Source organism: Coffea eugenioides, chromosome 1, assembly GCF_003713205.1.
Source record: "Coffea eugenioides isolate CCC68of chromosome 1, Ceug_1.0, whole genome shotgun sequence".
Taxonomy (NCBI): Eukaryota; Viridiplantae; Streptophyta; class Magnoliopsida; order Gentianales; family Rubiaceae; genus Coffea; species Coffea eugenioides.
The window spans coordinates 44,905,185-44,930,278 of NC_040035.1; the positions used below are offsets into that span (position 1 = coordinate 44,905,185).

The 25,094-nt window shown below is 36.3% G+C and overlaps 3 protein-coding genes across 7 annotated transcripts; 1 reads left to right on the plus strand and 2 right to left on the minus strand.

Moving 5' to 3' along the window:
- Window positions 1-704: 704 nt before the first annotated feature.
- On the minus strand, window positions 705-4,761 carry LOC113763543 (translocase of chloroplast 34). The gene is made up of 8 exons (XM_027307380.1): window positions 4,544-4,761; window positions 4,074-4,178; window positions 3,789-3,896; window positions 3,571-3,695; window positions 3,061-3,325; window positions 1,512-1,580; window positions 1,258-1,419; window positions 705-1,172 (listed from the first exon to the last, which is right to left on the minus strand). Exons 2-8 carry the CDS (start codon window positions 4,170-4,172, stop codon window positions 1,095-1,097), a joined length of 906 nt encoding a protein of 301 aa, XP_027163181.1. The 5' UTR covers window positions 4,173-4,178; window positions 4,544-4,761; the 3' UTR covers window positions 705-1,094.
- Window positions 4,762-6,067: 1,306 nt separating this feature from the next.
- LOC113777439 (F-box protein At5g49610-like) lies at window positions 6,068-8,212 on the minus strand. 2 transcript variants are annotated; one of them, XM_027322524.1, is made up of 2 exons: window positions 7,919-8,212; window positions 6,068-7,289 (listed from the first exon to the last, which is right to left on the minus strand). In XM_027322524.1, the coding sequence occupies exon 2, from the start codon at window positions 7,076-7,078 to the stop codon at window positions 6,269-6,271; it is 810 nt and encodes a 269-aa protein (XP_027178325.1). In that variant the 5' UTR covers window positions 7,079-7,289; window positions 7,919-8,212; the 3' UTR covers window positions 6,068-6,268. The 2 variants fall into 2 exon arrangements, with proteins under 2 accessions (XP_027178325.1, XP_027178333.1); XM_027322532.1 differs by having other exon boundaries at window positions 6,068-7,292.
- An 8,717-nt stretch (window positions 8,213-16,929) lies between these two features.
- On the plus strand, window positions 16,930-24,753 carry LOC113782953 (SET and MYND domain-containing protein 4). 4 transcript variants are annotated; one of them, XM_027328974.1, is made up of 15 exons: window positions 16,930-17,100; window positions 17,209-17,343; window positions 17,691-17,777; window positions 18,220-18,291; window positions 18,428-18,647; window positions 19,472-19,590; window positions 19,882-20,274; window positions 20,362-20,496; window positions 20,647-20,784; window positions 22,021-22,176; window positions 22,497-22,730; window positions 23,092-23,249; window positions 23,512-23,626; window positions 23,805-23,885; window positions 24,388-24,753. In XM_027328974.1, the coding sequence occupies exons 1-15, from the start codon at window positions 16,972-16,974 to the stop codon at window positions 24,595-24,597; spliced, it is 2,382 nt and encodes a 793-aa protein (XP_027184775.1). In that variant the 5' UTR covers window positions 16,930-16,971; the 3' UTR covers window positions 24,598-24,753. The 4 variants fall into 4 exon arrangements, 3 of the variants coding, with proteins under 3 accessions (XP_027184775.1, XP_027184935.1, XP_027184855.1); XM_027329134.1 differs by having other exon boundaries at window positions 22,617-22,730; XM_027329054.1 differs by having other exon boundaries at window positions 19,990-20,274.
- The last annotated feature ends 341 nt before the right edge of the window (window positions 24,754-25,094 follow it).

A 25,094-nucleotide genomic window follows, 5' to 3' on the forward strand; every position in this document is an offset into this window, starting at 1 on the left:
ATCTTGGCCATCAACTGCCTGCAACCGTTCCTGCCATAATCCATTCGGCTTGCATGGTCAAGAGCTATTTTGGAACCAATTAAGAACTATTCTTATGAAAACAGTGCAATTTTTGTGTATAATAATAGGTGAAATTCTTGTGGTCCCTTAAGTTCAGTCCAACTGTGATTTCTTTCCCCAAAAAAAAAAAAAAATCAACTATGAATTGGGTACAATTCGCGTTTTGTGCCCAGACTTAAAACTCGTATACGGCGATACGTAATTTTTTTTTTTTTTGTTGGGTGTTCTTTGACCTTCATGCAAATATAACATTCCTGTCTTTGAAAATGGACCTTACAGGAATGGATGGTGGCGTGCAATTCTAAAAAGAATATATGAAAATAAAAAAAGACTGTAAGCCGTGCTAGGACCCCCATGAAGTTACCAAAGTTTGCCGGGAGTTTTGCCAAAAGCCTGAAAGAGCTAGCCGCCTAGCTGAATAGCAAAATATTATTTGGAAAAATGGGGTATTCAAACAAACCCCTAGCGAGGAAACCCCTTCTCCTAGATTAGGTTTACAGGACATCTATCGTTGCAGGGAAAAAAAAAAACAACAAACCCCTAGCGAGGAAAATAAGATTTTCCTGTAATATTTCACAAGAGCCCCAATTTTTTTCTGGACGAGAAAAAAAAGGAAGAAAGAAAAAGAAAAACGAACCATCTGCTGAACAGTGAACTGTGAGAATGACTGATTATTATTAGGATATTAAAGAACAGAAGCGTCCGTAGCAATGCCTTCCAAGTCATAAAAGAAGAAAAGCTAGAAACCCTGCAACTGGGCGACTAATGCCAACATAAAGAATCGTTCACAAAGCTGGAAATGATTAGCACACATTTACCTAACACTCAAAGCTGCTCCATGAAATGGAAAAACAGGAAAGGCTACATAGAATTGAAAGCTGGTTTGCAAAACTTCTTTTTAAAAAAAAAAGTACATAGACTGGTGCTCCGATAACTCGAACTCAAAGGTAAACGCCGCACAGCCACTGATTTCACCAGCAGGAAATTAGTTCGACATAAGAAAGCGGATATGCGTATTCCATAGTGATGATAATTCAAGCCCATGAAGGTCTACCCTCTTGCGCAATATCTTCTCTTATCCACTTCTGAATCCGTTTGATGACAAAGAAATACTGTGGACAAATTAAAGTGATGAATCAGATTGAATACTATTCAAATAACTTCTGTGGAAGGAAAGAAAAACACTTCAGAGCTTACTTGGAAGGCTGCAATCAAAGGTATGACTAACTTCCCCTTGTCATTAGGATTTGGTCCTTCAATCAACTTTCGATCAACCACAATGCTCCTACCTCCACTTAAGACGACATCAGTGATAGTTTTAATTAAATTAGGAATCCAAGCAGTTCCATTAGGAAGAACCTGCCACCCAAAAAAAAAAAGAAGTAGAATCAGATGTAAGAGACTCAGAAGATAACAAAAATGGAAAATTGATGCACACGGCAGCAACAAACCTTCTCATCATTCTCATTCTTATTACACCTTCCACTATTCTCAACTAAAGCAACAGGAATAGGAGAATTCTGAAGCAAAAAATGAAAAAGTTAGATTCAAAAGAACATGCAAACATGAAGTATAAATATAAAAGGACAGGGATGGAAGACTAGAAGTTACATTTTGGCCATAATTTACTAAGAATTTTAGTTTCAATTACTTGGAATGCGAAAGATGTGCGCTGTGAGTAATTGTTTGTTACTACTATTTACTTCTGCCACACTGAGAAAACACATAAAAATAAACAACAGAAGTCTGAATAAACACAATCAATCCTCCAGCCACCAACTCTTGCACATTTAATGCTCACAAATGCAAACCTGTCACTACATCCACAAAATGTATAACTACATCCACACTGACACTTGACCTACTCCAGCTTGACTTGAGCAGTATACGACATGTAATATAAGGGACAAAACCATCTCGGAGCTCCTAAGTACAAAAGAGAACATGAAATTTATACATATATGAGAGTGTGACAGAAAGAGGAAGAGCACATTTTTTATTCGCACTCCATCTCCTTTGTATTTTTGCAAATGCACTTGAAGAACATGGACTGCCATATATATATATGTGTGTGTGTGTGTGTGTGTGTAAAATCAATGCAGCATTACCTCAGAATTAACTTGCAAAACTCCTTGACTCCCCGTGTAACAGGGTAGCATGTAGGTTAGATACCCAACATGTTATTGGGGGAAAAAAAAAGGGAAAGAAAGAAACAAACTATGAATGGCCAACTAGGCAGCAAAAGTCGCCTAATACCTGTTCACCATGGTGACAGCAAAGCCTCTCGCCATATGCCATGCAACAAATGTATTCATATTAGTTAGATTGATCAACCAACTTCCTTTAGTGGAGTTGGCCACCACATTAATTGTGGGGTGGGAGGTCAAGGGTTCAAACCTTGCCTCCCATCAATGTCCCTTAATATGAGGTTTGTTCTAAATCCATACGGGTGTGTGGTGCACCCGTCTGGTCTGATGGTGGTTCAGTCCCCATCAGGTTCCCCCCGGCTCAGTTGGGCCACCCCATAGAGTAGGTTTCCCCTCCCCTTAGGAGTAGGAGTAGGCTAGGCTAGGATAGATGTGCCGTTAAGCTAAAAAAAAAAAAAAAAGTTAGATTGATCTTTTTCATGGGCCAGGCATACTTAGAGTTGTGTACCTTGAACCTCTCTGCAAGTTCTCTAAGCTATCCCATTTCCTATCCCAACACCATCAATAACAGAAAAATGAACTGATGAACAAAATCCAGTTACAAACACTCATCATCCTCCCAGGAATCAGTACCAGTACTATTTTGATGCCAAAGACTTTTATAGTAATGTTAGATAGATTCAGATAATGCACAAGAAAATATTAAAATTTCTCAGGTTTCTTGTAAACAATTTCCTCAATTCCATTCACAATGCCACTAAGATCCTATCTCTCTTGCACACTGCTATCATTTAATTGGTGAATTCACCTTTAAAGAGAATAGCAGCAGTGAATACTAAAGAAAGTAACACACCTGAATATCTTGTTTTTTTATCCTGGCTCCAAGGCGGACAACTTTTAGAAGAGCCTCTGATCTTCGGGAGAAGAATTCCTCATAACTGAGTCCATCAGGAGGTGAAAGCTGAGCATGGGTGAGAACAACCAGTCCTCGACGCCATATTTCTTTGCCAAAACCATCAGTTATAGCCTTCACAACTTGCCTATCCAAATTATCAACTCGATATGCATCCAAACGATCAACATATAGCAAAATATCTATAGTCTTGTTCAGAAGGAACCTGTCAAGAGAGCAGCGCACAAAAATTTCCCACATTTAGATCTTAATATTAAGCAAAAATGAATGAGAAACTGTGACAGATGCAAAAAGATTTACCATCCGGTTTAACAAGAAGCAGAATTTTAAGAGTAATGTTAGTTTTGAATGGATGAAACTTGATTTCCAACCCTAAAGTGGAGCAAGTAACATAAACGAAACTGCAGTTGAGTCAAAATTTAGCACGTAAAACATTAAAGTAACACTCACTCTTTTATGATCCGAAGAGCTTGGTCATTGACAAATCCTCCTTCAACAAGGCCTGGGGTATCGATAATGTTGAGTGTAAATCCTAACCTTGTTCGTGAAACCAATATCGGCCTAGGGGTCTCTGACTGGAAAACAATTACAATCCCAAACCGGATGAAAGAATTCCTACTATACATTCCCCACCTCATGATGAGAAAATATAGAAACATAAAGCGTACCTGGAAAGCGCTGACAGGAACTACTCTTTCCCCAATAATTGAGTTCACAATGGAGGATTTTCCAACACCACCTTTCCCCATAACAAGGATGGTCAATGTAGTTACTTTCTACAACAAAATTTTACCATCAATAATACTAGGAAACATTTCACCACAGGTAAGCAGATACATAACTCCAATATGCAAAATTTAGCTCCTTCAGGTTCTAATTAATCCAAGCTCCAAATTCTTGGAAAGAATGCAATGGAATAAGTGGAAGTAAAAACAAAAGGGGAAGAATTGAACCTCCTGTTTTAACTTTCCCAACAGTTCATGCAATTTAGTCTGAGTAGCAGCAGGAAACTGCTGTATTCCGGCCCATTCTCTTCCCAAAGACGCCGCCATTGATAGCTGCCACAGAATCCCAATTGAAACATACACTTAGAATTGACATATATATATATATACTTGAATTGAAAAAGCCACAAAGAAAAACCAAAACCGAACAAAACAAAATTCTACTAAGTCCCTCAAAAAGTACAAAGGAAAAAAAAAATAACCCAAACCCAACAAAGCAAAATTCTACTCAAACCTTACAAAAAGTAACCAAATACCTAGGGTTTAAATTCGAAGCTAATCCAAAAACCCAAAAGCATAGGAGAACTAGAATAGAAAGTAGAACTATAAACGAGTGAAAGTGAAGAGCAATACTTGAAATAGTAAATAAACAAAGATAAACAGAGGGTGAAATCCGTGAATTTTGAGGAAAAGCTCACCAGAAATCTTTAAGAGACTAAACAACAGCAGAAAGGATGTGGAAAAAAGAGGCAAAGGGTTTAAGAGTGAAGGTGGAGAAAATGAAAACCCTCTGCCCTCTTTTTTCCCCTTTTTTTTTTTTTGGTTTTGACCCGCTGAGGTGAATGTGATGACCTTATCGCCTTCAAGGCTTCAATCCAGCGGTGGTTTGATATGGACGTAAACCAACAACATTACAGACACGATCTTTGATGATTGGGAAATAAAGCAGCTTGCCTGGCCCTTCCTTTTATTATTATTATTATTATTATTTTATTATTCTTTGTCCTTTATAACTTTCTCTCGCGTGTTCTTGAATGATGGGCCTCTCTTTCAGTAAGAATCGTTGGGCTGGAACAAACTTTCGGAGTTCTCAGCTTTCAAGTGTTCTAAGTATTCGATACAATGTGGTACATATTAAACCAACCAAGCCCAACTCAGTTGGCCACCAAAAAGAGACTCAAAAGGGTGCAGGTCAGGAGTTCAGAACCCCCAACTTTGTGGGTTTTCTTCAAATTTCACCCGCGAGTAGAGGTACTATCGAGCCGAGTTGAGCTCGAGTAGAACGATACTCGAGCTCGAACTCGATCAGAATTAGTGTTACTCGAGCTCGAACGAGTAAAAAATTTGGACTCGAGCTCGACTCGATAAAATAAAATAAAACTCGAGCTCGAGTAAGTTCGAGTAAATATCAAGCCCTATCTACTCGAACTCAAGCTCGAGTTTTGAAATAAACCTATAATTTTTTTTTCAAAATATATAATATAAATATAATATGAAAACTCGATTAAACTCGTCGAACACTCGAATATTTATTTTTGGAGCTCGAACTCGACTCGTTGAATGTAACGAGTAGCTCGAACTCGATTTGACCGAGCTCGAGCCAAGCTTTTTACCAAGCCGCTTGCAAGCTACTCGCGAGCAGCTTGGCTTGATTGCACCTCTACCCGCGAATGTAGAGTGCACCATTTAATTTGGAGATAGTTTCAATGATTTTTAGAAAACAGAAAACAATAAATAAGATCCCATTATCCTTGATTATCACCACCCCTCATAGTTTATGCAGCCATAATGCCACGAGGAGAATTAGGAGCTGTCAAGAGAATTCATCCACATCTAGTTTTGACAAATGTTGGTGTTGGATTTTCACTAAGAGAATTAAATGTTCACCCTTGGTTGATCATCCTCATGTTATTCCTATCGTAGGACATTCAAAAGGTCCAAGGTGAATGCATCATATTCCTAACTGAGCTGCACTTTTGGACTGGGGCAGAAGCTTGAGGGCATGCTTAATCAGGAGTTCTATTTGCGTCATATTCCTGAAGAAGCTGCACTTTTTGCATTGGAGTAGGAGCTTGACAGTGCGGCACCTTCTAACCAAGTGGTGGCGCTACACCTCCCCAATTTCTTTGGTGGTGGCTATGGTGAATTTAGGTTCATTTTTTGCCATGGATCTAAGAATTATACAGAAAATAGAGTTCTGTAATAGGTTTAATGTGTAAAAAGGCAATTTAATCAGTTTATCCGCAACCGCAGCCGGTAAGGCAAGAGCTATCTTTTGGCCCAAAAAAAAAAATTACAAAGAAGAAGAATTAACAGTCATAATGGGTTTGGATCATTTTGGGAGATTGTGTATGAGTCAACCCAAATTAATGAATATAGGTTATAGGGCCATCAACTAATATAGCCAAATATGTCAGCAATCATCAGGCAGACCGGTTATAGGGCCACTCGTAGCAGATGTAATTGTATAGCAGATCCGTGGGTTCAAAATCATCAACTGCCTTCATTTTGCCGTCTTCAGAGTTGTACCAGTAAGGCATGAAAAAAATGGAGAGCAAAATCAGTTGACTGTTCCATGGGTGAAATCCCATAATGCCCATATATTCGCCGCAAATAGGTTCTCCAGGATTTTTTCCCTTGATAGCAGTGATACTCATTCTATGCTTCAAGACCCACCCAGACAGAGACCCAATCCTGGTGTAATCCTCTAAAACCCACATCTCCAAATTCTGCAGATCGTTTACAGCACAGTAAATTCTCCCTTCAGAAAGGCCCAAAAAACTACTATAGCCCTTCCCCTTCCATGGCAAATCCCAGACTTGTACGCATTTCCTGACATGACTATACCCCAATAATTTGAACTGATGAACCGTCCAGAACATAACGTCGCCAACCACAAAAGCTGGTATGTTATGAGCAGCTAAAGTGACTGGAGATGGAGAAATGATAGAGGAGCGTCTCCATTCCCCAGTCAAAGAAGAATATGTGTCTACCTCCAGAGTTGTAGTGGCTTTAAAAGGGTGTGGGTGTGACATTCCAAGTCGAACTACTTCATAAGATATCCTATCTAGTGATGTTGATGTGGCATGCCCTGATGTGCAAAGAAATGCTATATTAGCCACAGCACAAGGCTCCTGGGGTTCTGGAAGCTGCTTAGATTCTCTTGTGATGGGGTTGCATACAAAGTAATGACTACACGTCTCAGGTGCGGCGCAGCAGAGCAGGAAACCCATGGAAGAGCCAACAATTATGACTCTCTCAAGACCCAGAAAACTCAAAGATACATCAACGTCTAACTCAAGCTCCTTCCCTTCCTCGTATATGAATCACACCTTTGGAGGATAGTCACGCCGGCCAAGCAATTTCCGAGGGCAGTCAAACTCACTAGCCCATGGCTGCACAAAATAACCCACAAAATGAGGGTATTTGCATCCAGACTCATTGCTGCTAAGACAACATAGACAAGGGTGAACAAACAGAAGATAAGAGTTTGTGTATTTTTTGAAATAGACATTACCAGCACAACCAATAGAAGACTACGTCTCTTAATGTGTTATTAAAAACATACAACAACCACATGTGATTAAGGTCATCCGATTTTGGTATTATCCCGTACCACAGTCGGTTAAACTACGTTTCATTTGGTAAAAAATTGGATATTTGAAATCTCAAAACCCAAAAAATAAATGTGTTCCTGGTTATCAAGGCACGCCAAAATGCATGCAGGGTCAGAGAGACTGGAGTTCACTGTACATCATAGAGTAGGGTTGAGAATATTTTATGCTTCAACTGACCTAAAATTGCTCAAAAGAAAAAAAAGAGAAGGAATTAAACTAAACCTAATACACACAAACCGTAAATTTTGCCTCTTTAACAAATGAATTAATCACTTAACGATGCAAGCCTCATATGAAAATCTGCCAAAAATTCTCAATTTGCAACAAAATCATATTAATTCCGTTCAACATTTTTTTTTTTTTTTGGAGAGGGATTTAATTCGACTTTTTACAGTTACAAATAACCATTTGGGGGATCGGAAAGTGATTGACGAATTGTAACTCTGATCACTTAACTGGATTTGCTCTATCAACGTATTATCCATCGGAGTCGTCGGAGCAGTTGGAGTCTGAATTTGGTCCTTGGCCTTCTTCGGATGTCTCTTGGCCAGACTTTGCTCTAATTCCTCCAACGCGATCTGTTGCTCTGCGAGAGTGTCTTTTCGCTTAGAACTGCTCCCATCGATTTGCCACCGCGGCCGAACCTTGTTTGTCACCACCGACTCCGACCTCGTCTCCATCGCCATGTAAAGATTGATGATTATACCGAAAAAAAGATTGAGGGGTGACTGCCAACTCCCAAAAGACGTGAATGCTTTATAGTGTGTTTCTCGGCTAATTACTTATAATATTGTCTTAAAAAAAAAAGCGAACATGTAATAATGGGCGTTTGCTGCCGGGCTTAGTCAGCTAAATAGCAAAATCCTTTTTTTTTTTTAAGCTAATTGATTATAATATTGTTACTTGACAAAAAATTCGGTCAAATATAGTCCCTTGATTGCCTGCTATCAATCTATGCCCGTTGCTCCTATATGGCTATATGGCGTGACGGTCACTAAATTTTTTTTTTTTAAAAGTCCTTCTGGCCGTCGCGCCATGTAGGAGCGATGATCAGAGATGTCAGAAATATTTTTTTTAAAATCTTTTTTGACCGTCATTCCTATATGGCATAGACATACGTTAAATCTTTTTTAATCCAATCACTTTCAATTTGAATAACATTAAACATTTTCAAAATAGAGAAGTACAAATTATTTTATTAAACCCTATAATTGGATAGAAGGGTCTTATAGGATAATACCTACAAAACAAATAAGTACTAGTTGTTTTACAACTATTTTAATTGATTAAATTATTTAAACTAATTATCGTATACCAAATAATGACACGCAAATAATTCTTCATTTCTACAAATATGTTATTAATCTTTTTATACGATTGCATTTTATATGAAAATTTAAATATATAAATCGTAATTCATGTTATAATTTTTCATTTTTTGACACAATTACGGTTCCTTTAACATTCTGTGTGCATTATACATAATAAAGTTAAAATTAACAAATCATTATAATATTAAGCAATACTTTCATCCATTAAGCAATCACTTACACTTAAATCATATTATTAAATCATTTTCTAAATTTAACAAATCATAACAATTATGCATGTTATATAACTTAAGCTTGCTAAAATGGTAAACCTTAATTCTTTAAGAAACCTCTAAATCCTTTAACAAATGGATCAAATTTTTAAAACCTAGTCTCCTTTAAAATGCTAAAATTCTTGCGAGCCTAATGTTTGTTTTTAAAATTTTGTCAAACTGTATGCATTGTTTTTAAAAGTTTTGATTTTAAATAATTTTTACAGAAATTTTTTTGCCGAATTCCCAATTGAATTGTACAAAGATTTTTTTTTTTTTTTAAAAAAGCATTTCTAAATTGCCTGGCTGAAGGATTTTTTATATAAAAAAAATTTCTAAATTATCTGACCGTCGGTCCTACATGGGGCAACAGCCAGGAAGATTTTAAAAAAAAAATTCTAACCTCTGGCCGTCGATCCTACATGGCGTAACGGCCACAAAGATTTAAAAAAAAACAATTCTGACCATCGTGCTATATAGGAGCGACGGTCAGAAAATTTCTGACATCTCTGACCGTCGCTCCTACATGGCGTGATGACCAGAAGGACTTTTAAAAAAAAAAAAAAAAAAAATTTGCTGACCGTCGCGCCATAGATTGATACGAGGCAGCCAAAGGGCTATATTTAACCAAACTTTTTGTCAACTATCAAGTTCTAATCAATTAGTCCACAAACCTGGCAACAATTGAATAATTTTTTTTTTAAAGGTGTCAGTGCTGCTCAGCTGCTGGGCTGACACGACTGAAAAGGTTAAAAAGAAAAAAAAACTGCCTCCATTCATTCCGAATTGCTAGCAACGCTTTGACCATGTGAAGATGAAGAAGAAACTAGCATTAGCATGCAATCAAAGTGGGTATAGCCTCTTTGAGTCGAAAGAAGGGGACCCACCTACTACTATAACCATTAGCACAGAAGCTGCGGGTCCTTTCTTTCTCTGTTTAGACTAAACGCGTGTTTCAGCTGTGGACACAGAACCATTGCCACAGAAGCTGTGGACACTTCAATCTTGCCACAGTTATTTCTGCTGGAGTGGAGTCAGAAATAGCTAAAACGCTAAGGCCTTGGAAGTACTGGACTCGGGGCAGGGACGGTTGCAGGTGCAACCGTCCCTGACAAATTTCCTCTTCATCAACAGCGCGTAACTTCTTTTGTTCACCGTGTAACTTTTTTTCCACAGGTTGTATTTTCACAACAGATAGTGATGGGCCCCACACTTGACGCGGAAATCGAGTTACCACTTGTTATCTGAGCCGCACATTTTTTTGAGGTCCAATCTGGACCATGAACCGTGCAGGACGGTCATACTGATGACCGTCCCTGCCCCAAATCCGGAAGTACTACAGCTTACAATGGATAACGTACGTGTCAAAGACGTAGTAAAGATGATCTTTTAATGGAGGCAGTTTTTTTTTTTTTAACCTTTTCAGTCAACTGACACTGCCCGGCAGCGACTGACACATCTTTAAAAAAAATTTATTCAATTGTTCTTTTTTTTAAAAAAAAATTTTGGATTTTGCTGCCGGGCACACACCCATTTCAGATCATCAATACCTGTCCGAATTTTTTTTTTTTTGTAATATTCTGAGTAATTAGCCGTGTTTCTCACGCTATTTTTTCCTTTTCCTTTTCCTTTTTGTTATCAGAAATGTTGGTTGCCCCTTGGGCCTTCCTCAGCCTTGGACAGTCATGAGCCAATCTAGAAAAGCGGGCCTATTCAACGCACTTTTTTTATTTGGGCTTGACCCATTCGTTTCAATAGGAGCTACTATAATCCGAGGAAAACGAAAATCTCAAATTTCTTCACCAAACTAGGGTTTAGAGAATTTTTAAAATTTATTGTGCAATTATTCGAAATTTACTTATCTGATATTTTTTTATCAATAAAATCTTTTGGAACAAAGTTCATACGTATTATACTAGGTTGGGCAAGCCCACCCATTAAGAGTGGAAAAACGATACTTTTAAAATTGCTCTTACCATCTTTTTTTCCATCTTAGATGTTTGAAATATTTAGATGAGAAGAAAATTAATATTGGAGATTTTTGAACAAATTTATTGGCAAGAAAAAGGGAAGAAATAAAAATCTCTAGGATCTAGTGTGTATAAGATACGGGCACGCTATACACCAGAAAGTTTTTTGTCCAAATAATGAATCTCAATTCAAACATAAAATATTGGCATGTCTTAGAGAATGAAGCTTTTTGGACAAAATTTTCAATATTGCATAACTAAGGGTTCGTTTGGTTCATGGTATGACACAAGGTTGGATTAATCATCCTATGTCATCCCATGTTTGATTGTATTTTATACATAGGATGACACATCCTATCTAACCAAATTAATCCCTTATTCATGGGATAAAAAAATGCTATAAGGGAGATGGTATTAGTCATCTTGGGATAACTAGCATATAGGATGATAAAATTCTAAACTAATTTATCCTTACAAAATATACAAATTTATACTCTTATAATTATATAACCCTACTTCCTCACGATAATATAATATGAATGGATAAATTTGCCCCTACTAATTAATTTTAAAGTTTTTTGACTAACTTGCCCCTACTACCAACATAACAATATTTGGACTAATTTGCGCTTATGAATGATTTAAATTCATACTGACTATTATATAATCATATTCTCACGTAATAATATGATAATAAATGGACTAATTAGCCCTTACAAATTATATTAAAAAATTTTCACTAATTTGCCCCTATTCATTATTTTAAAATTTTTGACTTACCTCTATCAATTGATTTAAATTTTTTGGCTAATTTGCCATACTAACATCATAATAGAAGGACTGTATTGCCCTTAGACTAAATTAGCCTTACTAAGCTTATTTTCTAAACAAAATTTTATATAATTACATAATCTTATCAATTGGATTTTGTGAATGAGGAATTCAATAAGTTCAAACTCAGTCCAAAGAAAATTTGTCTATATTAGCTTGAGTTCGACTCATTTAAAGCTCTTAAATGAGTTAGGTTTTAATTGATTTAAACCTAAATTAGTCAAAACTCGGCCCATTATTTAATTGGATTTCAAATTTATGTTAAAAAACTTGGTCAAAATTTAGGGCCAGAATGAGCTAAGTTTGAGTGAATGTGAATTTTTATATGTCAAAACCTTTGATTTACTTTATAATTCTTAAGTTTCAAACTACTCTATTTTAATAAGAGTAATAAATATTTTTATTTTTATTAAAAAAATTAAATTAAATTATTAATATTTTATAAATTTTAAATTATTTTATTAAAAAAGAATCTAAAAAATAAGGGGTGCTTTGGTCATTAAAATAGTAATTCTACTTGATCCAAATTTTAACCAAACACAGGATAGGATTATTTCCTAACATATCATATCCAACCCAAAACCAACCAAACACTAGATAATTTGGATTATTTTTTTGGGGATGACTCAACTCAAGATTAATAATCCGAGAATGAGTCATCCTATCTCATTCAATCCGTGAACCAAATAGACCTAAATGGATATGGACAAGTCATCCGGAGCAAAGCCTTTTGGATGAAAAATTAAAATTGCTTATGCAGTCTTAGAGTAAAGCCCCGTCCGTGGCCCGAAGAATATTTTGCCCAAAAGTGAAATAATATGTTGTTTTTGCACATTTAAGCTTTGAATAAAGACAATAATTGACTAGGGACAATAAAATGAAAATATAAATAAATTAAAATCAATTGGATTGCACCCTAATAAGCGTTTTTCTTTTATGCGTTGGCTAGACAATGCCATGTCTGAATTTGAATAAATTGGATTTTCAAGGGCTATTTCCTCCAAATTATAAGTTGCAAATATTTTAGTCAATGAAAGTAAAGATGAAGAAGAAAATGTAGGATTTATAGTTTTAACTTTTATTCCTTCTTCAATGGATCATATAATAAAATGTATGAACATTCACAGCCTAATAAAGTGGTTGTTTATTCCCATATGAGCATTTTCACTAATAATTTGTTGGTCTTTGATTTCTGCATGTTAGCAGAATAATAATAATGTATGACAGTAGAATGTAATTCGGGATGAAACAAATAGAACGATATCTGCATTTATATGTATTAGAGTAGTAAAATAGATTATAAAACAGAATAAATGACTAGAGAAAAACAATTTCATGAACAAAAACCAGTAGTAATTTCTACTACCTTATTTGAACCTATTATCTGCATCTAACCAACAGTAGTAAGTTCACTAATAAAATATCTTTTAGAGTTGTGTACTTTGAACCTCTCTGCAAGTTCCCTAAGCTATCCCATTTCCTATCCCAACACCATCAACAACAGAAAAAATGAACTGATGAACAAAATCCAGCTACAAACACTCATCATCCTCCCAGGAATCAGTACCAGTACTATTTTGATGCCAAAGACTTTTATAGTAATGTTAGATAGATTCAGATAATGCACAAGAAAATGTTAAAATTTCTCAGATTTCAATGTCCTCAATTCCATTCACAATGCCACTAAGATCCTATCTCTCTTGCACTCTGCTATCATTTAATTGGTGAATTCACCTTTAAGGAGAACAGCAGCAGTGAATACTAAAGAAAGTAACACACCTGAATATCTAGTTTTTCTATCCTGGCTCCAAGGCGGACAACTTTTAGAAGAGCCTCTGATCTTCGGGAGAAGAATTCCTCGTAACTGAGTCCATCAGGAGATGAAAGCTGAGCATGGGTGAGAACAACCAGTCCTCGACGCCATATTTCTTTGCCAAAACCATCAGTTATAGCCTTCACAACTTTCAGAGTTCTCAGCTTTCAAGTGTTCTAAGCATTCGATACAATCTAGTACATATTAAACCAACCAAGCCCAACTGAGTTGGCCACCAAAGAGAGACTTAAAAGAGTACAGGTCGGGAGTTAAAGAACCCCCAACTTTGTGCGATTTCTTCAAATTTCACCTGCGAGCGAGTGCAGAGTACACCCATTTAATTTGGCAATAGTTCAAATAAAATCCCATTTAATTTGGAGATAGTTCCAATGATGTTTAGAAAACAGAAAACAATAGATAAGATCCCATTATCCTTGATTATCACCACCCCTCATAGTTTATGCAGCCATAATGCCACGAGGAGAATTAGGAGCTGTCAAGAGAATTCATCCACATCTAGTTTTGACTAATGTTGGTGTTGGATTTTCACTAAGAGAATTAAATGTTCATCCTTGGATGATCATCCTCATGTTATTCCTATCATAGGATATTCAAAGGTCCTCCGGAGTTGTAGTCGAACCACTTCATAACATATACTATCCAATGATGTTGATGTGGCGTGTCCTGCCGTGCAAAGAAATGCCAAATTAGCCACAGCGCAAGACCTGTGGAGTTTTGGAAGTGGCTTAGATTCATATCAGGTTAATATCGGTGCAGTAGAGCAGGAAAACCCGAGGAAGAGCCAACAATTACGATATTCTCAAGGCCCAGAAAACTTAAAGATATATCATATCAAGATCGTCCTTCCTCAAAATCCTTCCCTTCCTGAGAGGAGCGTATAAATCCGAGCTTTGGTGGAACGACGTACAAGTCACTAGCCCATGGCTGCACAAAACAACCCGCAAAATGAGGGCATTTGCTTCCAATTCCAGCCCCATTGCTGCTAATAAGACGACATGGAATGAAACATGAAAGAACAGGAGAGAAGAGTTTTTTTTTAAAAAAAAAAAAAAACTAAAAACAGTTATATTAATCAATTAAAGATGCACGTTTAGTGTGATAATCTGCCAAAAATTCTCAATTTGTAACAAAATCCAATCAATTTAATTCGACACATTTCTTTCGGGGGAATTCAATTCGACTTTTAAGAATTACAAGTAATGATTTGGGGGACTGAAGAGTGATTGATGAATTGTAACTCTCGTCACCTTAACTGGATTTGATCCATGATATCATCCATCGAATTCCTCTGTCGCTCCTCTTGAAAAGTGATTAATGATTGTTGACGTATTAGAAATTGATTTGTTATCTGGTAATTATTATATTAATTTGGTGTCACAGTTAATTTAGGTATAGAAAACAGAATTGGAGACATTTTTTTTATATTATAATTAAATAATTAGGATCAGGATTCATGATTATGCTTTTCTATTTAAGGACTTGAAATCCAATTATGAAGACGGGTTTAAAGTTCCTAAATATTCTTGGTTGGCAGGTGATTTCATTGCCCAAAGAGATGAAGGTGATGGTGCCACTGCCGCCATAGAAGGACTTAATTGGATGTGAAACTTAATGAAGTAAATTAGGTTGAAACAATAATATTTAGAAACTAAATTGACATAAGTGAAAAAGTTAAGGGATGAAATTGATAATTTTCCATTGTTTGTGGGTAATTCTCCTTATCTTAAGCCTTTTTCCACATTGTGTTTGAAACTCAATTTTGTAGGAGTACATAAACAAACATTACCTATACAAAATGAATTGTAACCAAACGTAAAATGGATTTAGAAATTAACTATTTACCTTTCTATCGTGACATCGTAACTATTGAATTAACTGTTACTGCTTTCCTGATAAAAAATCATGAGTGTTTGGATAGTGTATTATTTGAAATATTATTTGGAATAATTACTGTAGCACTTTTTGTGATTTGATGTATGTGAGATAAAAAGGTGGTTGGAAATATAAAAAAGTGGGTTGGAAAATGGGTCTATGATGCAAGCGAAATATTATTTGAGATATCATTCGCTTCTTTGAAACCTTGAACTATTTTAAATTACTGTTTTTCAATAGTAATTATTTTTAATAATTGCACACATACAGAGCAAAATAATATGGGGTTGAAATGAAAAGTTTTGGTAAAATTTTCTCTTCTTTTCGCATTTGCATGAAAAGTAAAGATATAGCTATGAAAGCTTCAAATGTTCTTATAAATAAAACCGTTCTACAAATCGTCTTTTTTTTTTTTATTATTAGTAGACATTTGTCCTCGATTCAATTAAGAAAAAATCGTTCAAAACGTCTCTCACATTTTATCAAATAAGTTTTTTGAGTTGTTTACTTTAAAAATGTTAATTTTATGTCTCTTTATAAATTCAAGTTAGCAAATTTTGATCCCAACCTAAATTTTTGACAACTTTTTATACCAAAATTACCACGTAATCCAAATGCAATCATTTGTATATATAAAAAAGTTAGATACTACATCTTTAATGGCAAAAATGATTATTGATTGGGTTAGATTCCATATTTTTAGAAGAAAAATGAATATAATTTAGTTCAGATCTTACTTTTCATTGACAAAAATAAATATCAATCGAGTTATCTGTTTAACTACAAATGGAATTTAATCTTTTTATTTCTAAAAAATGAAAGCCATTTGCATGTCACATGATTACTTCAAGAAAACAAAAATCATTTGCGCGTCACACGTTGGCCACTGGGTAACAAGTGGTTGAAAACCTTGATTGGAACTAAATTTTATCGACTTGGTTGTGGAGGGGACATATAATTATCATTTTAAAAATAAATAGATAAGAAATTCATTTAATAAGATAAGCGAGGTGTTTTGATTTTTTTTCCTTTTTTTATTTTATTTTTTTCAAAGATAGATAATTAATTAGATTAGAAATACTCAGGAGTTAGCAGAAAAAACGGCCCGAAAGCAATTTAAAAGGGACCCACAAAGAACTCACATTCAGCCAATTGGTGACAGAACGAGGTCTGTGAACCTTAAACCCAGAATTTTTTTTTTATTAAGATGTGAATATAAACAATGGGTAAGTTTCCCTACTCTGTTGTCTTAGAATAAATAAGTGCAGCAAAATTAAAGGTCTTCTTACAAAAATAACCTTTGGTGAGGTATTCTTGTACTCTTTACTTTTTAGTCCAACGTTGGACTGCAGTCACTGCACTCAGACCCTCCTCCATCTTCTTCCTCAGTCCCTCACTCAGTCGGTCACTTTTGAGGAGGATGGAGAAGTTGAAAGCATTAGTTCCAGAAACCCTCAAGCGGAGAATCCTAGCAAGCACTGCGGATGACCTCCTTTCTACTTCCTCTTCCCTTCTCGACTTCTTTGATCCGCTGCCTCTTTTTCACCGTGTATGTTTTTCCTCCTTTTTGTTAATACATTTTTTTGGTTAAATGTTTCAAACATCTGCCACAAGCATGTATTTTTTTTTAATCCTTTTCCTTTGAGTTGTTTTCCAGATTGTTGGTGAATTGACAGACTCAGAGAGCGGGCTATGTAGCAAGGATAAGAAGGTTGCTCTGGAATCAAAGCTTAAGGGCAATGAGTGCTTTTCCAGAGGAGATTTTCCTGATGCCGTGCAATTTTATTCCAAGGTCTTGACGTTGTTTCCATTTCTTATGTTTTGGTTTACAATGAAAAATGTAATATTTGAATAAATAACCAGGGCTGGCAAACTTTGTTGCTTTCTCTGCATTTGCTTTTGGACCCACACCTTATATCAAGCTAGCACACAAGTATCTATGTTTTAAACTTTTGTACTATTTGTGCTTCCAATACCCCCTCCCTCTCTTAGCAGGATCCTATGCACTTGTACTGACTTCATATCTCATGTAGCGTTTTTTTTATTTAATATTGAAAAAGTACATTATATTGTTAGTTAGTACTAAGTCAAACTGAAAGGCAGTTTAATGTCCCTTTTTCTCTTGCTCTGATTTACCAGGCACTCCGGTTTGCTCCAGCGGGTGTTGATGAAATGGGAAAGGATCTAGTTTCGGTGCTGTATGTTAATCGTGCATTTGCATTCTATGTGAGTTCAGCATTTATCTTTTATTGTGGCACTTATATGAATAAACTTGAGTTTATTTATATCTCGAATCATTATATCTCGTTTGCTTATTAGTTCAGGAGAAATATGGTTGGATTGTATATCATCCACCCACAAAACTTCAGAGGAGTAATTTGTATTTCCTAGGCTAGCTTTTATCTGGAAAAAATAATTTGAATTGTTTATTAGGCTTAAGACACTTTTCATTTTTTTTTTGTGTAAAAGGAGAAGTTAGAGACACAATATAATGTTAACTGCTTCCAAATTAAAGTGAATAGGATATGCTTAAGTACATTTTTTTGAGTTTCGGTTGCATTCAAGAAGTAGGATCCCCTACCCAAGAAGATGGATATATTAGATGCTTATCTATGCCAAATCTCAGGTAATTGTTGTGTGAAAACTAAACAGAATTTACTGTCTTCAGAAAATGGGTCTTCTGGTTGAGTGCTTACGAGATTCTGGCAGGGCTTTATCAAATTCTCCTGGATATATCAAGGTGATAATGCTTCTATCACAAACTGTTATTGCTCCCCTGAAAGGGTGAGGGTGGGGGATGTTTGTCTGTTGGGGGAAACGAGTACTTTCTTTTTGGTGATATACTGTTAACATTTTTTAAGTATGTGCCACTTCAGGCATGGTTTAGGCGAGGTAAAGCAAATGCTTCTTTGGGAAATCATGAAGATGCATTGCGAGACTTGACTATTTCCATGAAGCTGGAATTCTCTTTGAGTGGAAAAAGACAGATAGAAAATGAGATGAAGATGATACTAGACCGGTCTAAGGAAAAGACCAGTTCATTGCAGAAATCTGGTTCGTTGCAGACATCTGATGAGTGCAGATTGGATATCCCTGGTATGACTGTGTCACTATATAGTTGTTTCTATCAAGCTTGTGCTCTGATGACCTATTCTTAGCTGTTCTTTCTTCATGTATGTGCAAAGGAAAACTCACATCTGTCAAGCGACAGAAATTTTCCTTTATAATGTTTCTTGTTATTCAGAAAATAGAGGTCAATATTAAAATTATGTAGTTCATTTTTCACCGGATCTTTTTTGATCTGGCTCTTCATGGGCAAGTTTGTTGCAGTCCAATTTAGGGTTCATCTGGTTGCACCAATTGAAGTTGGAAATAAAGTTGCTCTTAGTCTGTTGATAAGTCGTCCTTTTCTCTTAATGATTCAGGTGTTGAAGAGGCAAGGAAAACAGTCTCAATCTTATAAGTGGTTCACTTTTTCTTTTTTTCTGTTCATCAAGCTTGACTATTAGCCTTTTGTGATTTGTCTTTGTTGGGGTCTGAATAAGCTGAATAATGCAATAAGGCTTCATAGAGCATGCTTTGACATTAGAAAAAGGAAGCTTGTGTAGTAGCACATTTGGGTAAAGCTGATCTCGTGAATGCTTCTATTGTCTTGTTTCTTTGAATCGTTCTGTGTCCCCTACCACGATGGTGCCCCAATTCATCAGCTTTGGTTAATTTTGTGAAGAACCTGTATACTATCAGACATAACATTCTATACTATGCATATTAACTTTCAAACTTGAATGCACTTGGGTGCATCAACTAAAATGTTTATTTTTTATGTAACAGACTAGTTCCATAAATAATTAACTCCTTTACTAGTTGTAACAGACTGCTCTTCTTCCTTCATTTCTTATAATGTAGGTCTTATGTGACAGATGAGCCGTGCCAAATAAAACTTCAGTGTGTCTCTACAACAACTAAGGGAAGGGGACTCACTACTCTGGCTGATATTCCAGAAGCATCCTTAGTTCATGAAGAAGATCCTTATGCTGCGGTATGATTTGAAGTTCTTCTTTCCCAGAATGATGAGTGCTTCAACTCCTTAAGCTAGCATATATTTTCTTTCTTTTTGTACTGCTTCCTAATTTGGCATACTTTTCATCCGGAGAAAATTGTTACAAATGGAAACTTTTAGAACTAAAAATTTTTTATTGAGAAATCTGGCTTGTGATAATATGAAGATTAATTAAGTTTTGACATGAAATGTGTTGAATGAGTTGAATCCTTGTTATTGTAGTTTGGTGTCTGCTTGGACCCACTTCTTTATAAACGGTATGTTGTGCAGATTATATTGAAGCATTGTCGCGAAAGCCATTGTCATTTCTGCTTCAATGAATTACCAATGGATTCACTGCCGTGTCCCTCATGTTTGATCCCATTGTACTGTTCTCAGCTTTGTCAAGTACAAGCCAGTGGAGATAAGATGCATGACACTGCAATTGATGGTTCCTTCATTTATAAGTTTTCAGATGATCTACAAAAGTACATATCAGATGTTGTTTCAGTCAAGTTTTCAAGCTCATGCAGTAAAAACTTTACTGAACATGGCCACGAATGTGGAGGTTTACATTGGCCTTTGGTGTTGCCATCTGAAGTAGTTTTGGCTGGTCGAGTCCTGGCGAAGTATATTGAGCAACAAAGGCCTTCCAGCCTAAATCTCAGCCTTCGAGGACTTTGGGTATTTTCTCATTCTTTTGCTTTAATTTGCTGTTTCAGATTCTATCCTATGTGCTTCTTAATATGACAGCTGCCGACATTTACTTAGGATCTTTGTCACAACTATGCTCAACTCCCTCCAGAAAGCAAATTGGAGTTCCATGTATATTCGATTGTGTTGATGCAGTGCCTTCAGCATTCTTATGGCTCCGAATTTGCTATTAGTGGAGAGACTATTGCTCAAGTATGATTCTTTCTGACTTGTAAATTCTGATATTGAGTGTTACTTGATGATGTGCATAACATTTGAGATGATGGAAAGTTGGATTTTCAGATGCTTGATTCTCGATTCTTCTGATGCTTTCTCCTTTAATGTATTCTTTCTCAAATGCAGCTTGTTATACTTCTATCTCAAATCAGGGTTAATTCCATGGCTATTGTCCGGATGACATCCTTTCATGCCATTGGTTCTTTGAGACAGCATCCAGAATTTTCTCCAGCTGCAGATGCTTCAACAATTTCAATGAAGCAGGTTTGTAGTACATTCTTGTTATTCCTTTTTAAGGGCACTATTTTTATTTGATACTAATTAAGTAGACAGTAACTTCAACAACTAAGATGGTTTGCTGTATTGTAAACTAAGTCTGTCCTGTTTGACAATGAGTATGTTGACATTGAAAACAGATTATCGAAATAGAATGTTTCTGAACCATTGTGTTTCTTTTTCAGCATCATTGAGTTGCATAATGTGGCCACATTATAAGCTATATATAGTCCTTTCTTTGTTCACTGTGCACATTGCCCTTTTTATCCTTATAACACTTGGATATGTGGGCCAAGGAGTGAACTGCAAGAAGAAAATAATGTGTATGCTGGAGTTGCTCTGCTATAAGGAGAATTGTGCATTTTCATTTTGCATAAAATATTCCATTTTTTTTAACTGTTTTGGAGTTCTGCTGAGATGTTAGAAGTAGTTAAGGACCAAAATTCTAGACTCCTCAGTTCTTAGAAATTAGAATCTGTGTACAAATTTTGACTCCTATCTGAACTTGTACACAAATATCGTGGATTACATTTGGAATGTTTGAAAGTTCCCAATTTTTTAAGTTGGTCCCTACTTGCTTGAAATACTGCAGTTCTCTTTGTGACTTGATGTTTGCCTATGTTGATGTCTCGGTGGTCTTTTAGAAATTGCCTTGGCTATGTCTAAATATCAGTTTATATAATCAGACAGCTCCAAGTAGAAAGTAAATGGAAACCTAATCTAAGAGAAAGTTGCGTATTGGTACCTCATGAAGAGTGAGTTTTTGCTAGTGATGTAAGTCAATATGTGTGAGTTCTCCTGAATCTCTTGCTAGTCTTGATTTCACCTTATGCAACAGGTGAAGTTTTTGCAGAATATCTTTGCATTCTAAATGTTCACACGTGGCACTTTTACACCCTTAGACTTTCTTGGTGCACAAGTTGCCTTTTTGACTTCACGGGATTGTACACTTGGGATTCTGTTTCTGGGAGTGGTTTTCCATTCATCACAGCTTGAATTTGATGTTAGTGTCTGGGCAAGGGAGATTCTTTATTCAAGTCATTATTGCCATTTAGAGTAATCTTACTGCTTTTGTAGATGATAAATTTTTAAATTTTGCAAATTTTGTCGTACATTGAAAAAATTCTCCATGAGAAAGCATTAGATTATCCTTATCATGTCTCTGCAATGAGCGTCATGTTTATTATTGACTGACAAACACTTTTCTCTGACATTATTCCGCAGATGAAAGTGGGTCAGGCAGTTTATTTAGCTGGGAGTATGTTTAACCATTCTTGCCAGCCAAACATTCATGCATATTTTGTTTCACGCACTCTTTATGTGAGAGCTACAGAATTCGTGGCAAGGGGATCTGAGCTTGAGCTGTCTTATGGTCCACAGGTACAGTCCACAGGATCTGAGCTTGATCTCTTTTTTGCTTCTTTAGGTTAAGAATTTTTGTAATATTATACTGTTGAATCTATGATGATTGTGAAGGTTATTGCCAGAAATATGTTAGTAGTCATAGCTAAATTATGAGCATGACATATGCCTCGAGTTGCCTGGTTTATTTGCAACTTTAAGTAGTCTTCTTGTTGTATCTCTGTTCTCTTTCTCCTCATATCATGATGTTCTCTCTTAATGCAAGTTGTTGATTATCTGGCTTGGGCCATTTCATGATGCTACAATTGCATGTTGTCATTCTTTTTGTTGTTCATCAGGTAGGACAGTTGGACTGCAAGGACCGCCAACAATTTTTGGAGGATCATTACTCATTTAGTTGCAAGTGTAGTGGTTGCTCACAACTGAATCTATCTGACCTTGTTCTTAATTCTTATCAGTGTGTCAAAATGAATTGTTATGGGGTAGTCCTAGACAGCCATGTTGTGGAATATGAGAACCAGAAGTTACACTCCTTCCTTGGCCCTCCTGGAATGATTAATTCCAATCTTAAGGTATTCTTAAGTTTTAGTCTCTTCAAAAGAGTGTTTCCTTTCAAAGAACAACTAGGGTATATTTGATTATTTTTTCCAGAATATAAAATTTGCAGGAGATAATTGATTAAAAATGCCGAGTTTAATGGGACATCAAGGCATCTGATTTATGATTATTAGAAGCATGTTTCCTGCTCTATGTTTGGGACATGTAGACAAGTTGATGACATAATCTAATCTCCAGTCAATGCAATTTGGCAGCCTTGATAGTTACCGTTTAGTACATATATCCAGCATCTCTGAGCGCTACCTATATATTGAGCGTTACTATGATGATTATTGTTGGTGATATCAATTCCATTGATTTCATGATATACTGCAGGTTGACAACTGCAGAATTGATAGCATCAGTAAAATTGCTCGCTATGTGCTTGAAAACAATCATCTTGTTAAACCTGGGTGTTGTTTGAATTGTGGTACTGAGCGTGATTTGGAATCCTCGCATTCAGCAATCAATGAAGCTGACATATGTTTTAGAGGGTATGTCAACCATGAATCAAAACGTGGCAGCAGAATTAAAATTCTGAGTTATATACAGGCCTCCCGAGTCCAGCAAATTGGTCTATGACAAAATATGTTCGTATTTTACTCCCATGTACACATCTATATGGAGAATCACATGTTCACCTGCTGCATAGAAGTAAATTGGCATGTTTGTTCTCCTGAGAGTGTACACGATGCTTTTGTATACTGTATATATTTCATCCCATGGTGTAATGGATCTGTTCACATGCCTCTGTAGTTTGCAGGATGCATTTGCTTCCAGTGAGGTCCCTGTTAATGCGCTTCAGGATGCATTGAGGTCTCTTGACCTTCTTAGAAGAACAATTCACCCTCTCAACAAGAGACTAGCGGAGGTGAGTCGTATAATCAGCTCCCCCAAGCCTGACCAGAAAAGGTTGTCTGTGACCTAGCCCCTTTTTTGGGCGGTACATGAAGTCATCATCGGATTGCAATGCGAATTGTTATTTGCAATCTCAACTGGATTAGTTTTTAAGATTGATGAGTTGACCAATTCCGAGCTGATGTTTTCAGATGGAAGACTCCTTGGCACGGGCATTTTGTTTGGTTGGTAAGCTGCAAACTGCACTGGACCACTGTCAAAAATCTATTAAGGTATGAATTTGTTCAAGCAAGAAACATCTGTTACAAGTGTCTTTCTGTGATAATGGGTTTAAGTGTGGCCGTTCCTGGATGCATTAGAGTTTGGGGCTGTAGAATTATCTTTGCTAATAGACATGCATTAGTTTGATAAGCATATATTAGTGAGGCTAGTGGGCTAGGAATTTGCTGCCTGACTCTAGGCCAACCCAAGCCATGATCCTACACGCTGAAAAATTGATAGCCCCCCGAAAAAAAAAACTGTCACCATCTTCCTGTTGCCTAAGTAGTGTGTCAAATTCGTACTACCACTTCATTTTTAACTGAGAAAACTTTTTTAACAACGGTGATGATGCATGTGACATAGTTTGGAAATTGTTTCCAGAATTCCAAATGGGCATTCACCAAAAACATCTGAGGTTTATTTTGCAGCCAAATTTGGTTTAGCACAATACTTATGCAGCCATCTGAAAGTTAAGGTGCCTGATGAAGGATTCAGAATTTTTTTCCCCTGCAGATCTTGGAAAAGCTTTATGATCCTAATCACATTGCCATTGGAAATGAGTTGCTGAAACTTGCATCCATCCAACTTTCCTTGGAAGATTCTACTGCTTCAGACACCCTTAACCGAGTTGCCGCAATTTTTTTGCGCTATTATGGGTCACATGCGAATAAAATTTTTCCTTGTTTGCAACTTCTAAAGGAGGAAGCACTTAGAAATCAATAAATTCAGCCCCTATTCCGCAATTCACGTTTTGGCCATCAATTCCTAATGGTTTTGTAATCAAATGGCTGTATATCCCACGTTGTATTTTAAATTCTCATTTCCAGAACGAGATCACTATTGTGCTAAATCTCTTCAGTGCCTCGTGCATACCTTTCTTTCTTTACCTGCAGTTACGAACTCTGGCAATAGCCTATGATTTTATGGCTACCTTGCTTAGCATGTAGTCATGTAAATTTGAAGTTTGTACTCTGTAAAATAATAGTGAAGCATGGACGAGAGCAAGTATGTTTTTGCCACTAAAGCCAATGAACTTGATATTCATTGTCAAGATTCTTAAACGATAAGATTACTTAAATCCTGGTAGACCGCAATATTGGTTCCCCGAGGGCAATACAATGGCAAATCTACACTGAAATTCGGAGTCGATTCAATGCAGATGAAAGAAAAATGTGACTTGAAGGGTTAGCGATATCGATGAATGTGTAAGTTGTGATACA

Bases quoted from the DNA above. Each gene is read 5' to 3' on its own strand.
- LOC113763543 (XM_027307380.1), bottom strand. From the start codon at position 4,172: ATGGCGGCGTCTTTGGGAAGAGAATGGGCCGGAATACAGCAGTTTCCT. The intron at 3,897-4,073 runs GTTCAATTCTTC...ATTTTGTTGTAG, and splicing joins TGGGAAAGTTAAAACAGGAG to AAAGTAACTACATTGACCAT. The intron at 1,420-1,511 runs GTTTGTTGCTGC...TTTGGGTGGCAG, and splicing joins AGAATGAGAATGATGAGAAG to GTTCTTCCTAATGGAACTGC.
- LOC113777439 (XM_027322524.1), bottom strand. From the start codon at position 7,078: ATGGGTTTCCTGCTCTGCTGCGCCGCACCTGAGACGTGTAGTCATTAC.
- LOC113782953 (XM_027328974.1), top strand. From the start codon at position 16,972: ATGGAGAAGTTGAAAGCATTAGTTCCAGAAACCCTCAAGCGGAGAATC. The intron at 20,785-22,020 runs GTTTGTAGTACA...ATTATTCCGCAG, and splicing joins CAACAATTTCAATGAAGCAG to ATGAAAGTGGGTCAGGCAGT. The intron at 22,177-22,496 runs GTACAGTCCACA...GTTGTTCATCAG, and splicing joins AGCTGTCTTATGGTCCACAG to GTAGGACAGTTGGACTGCAA.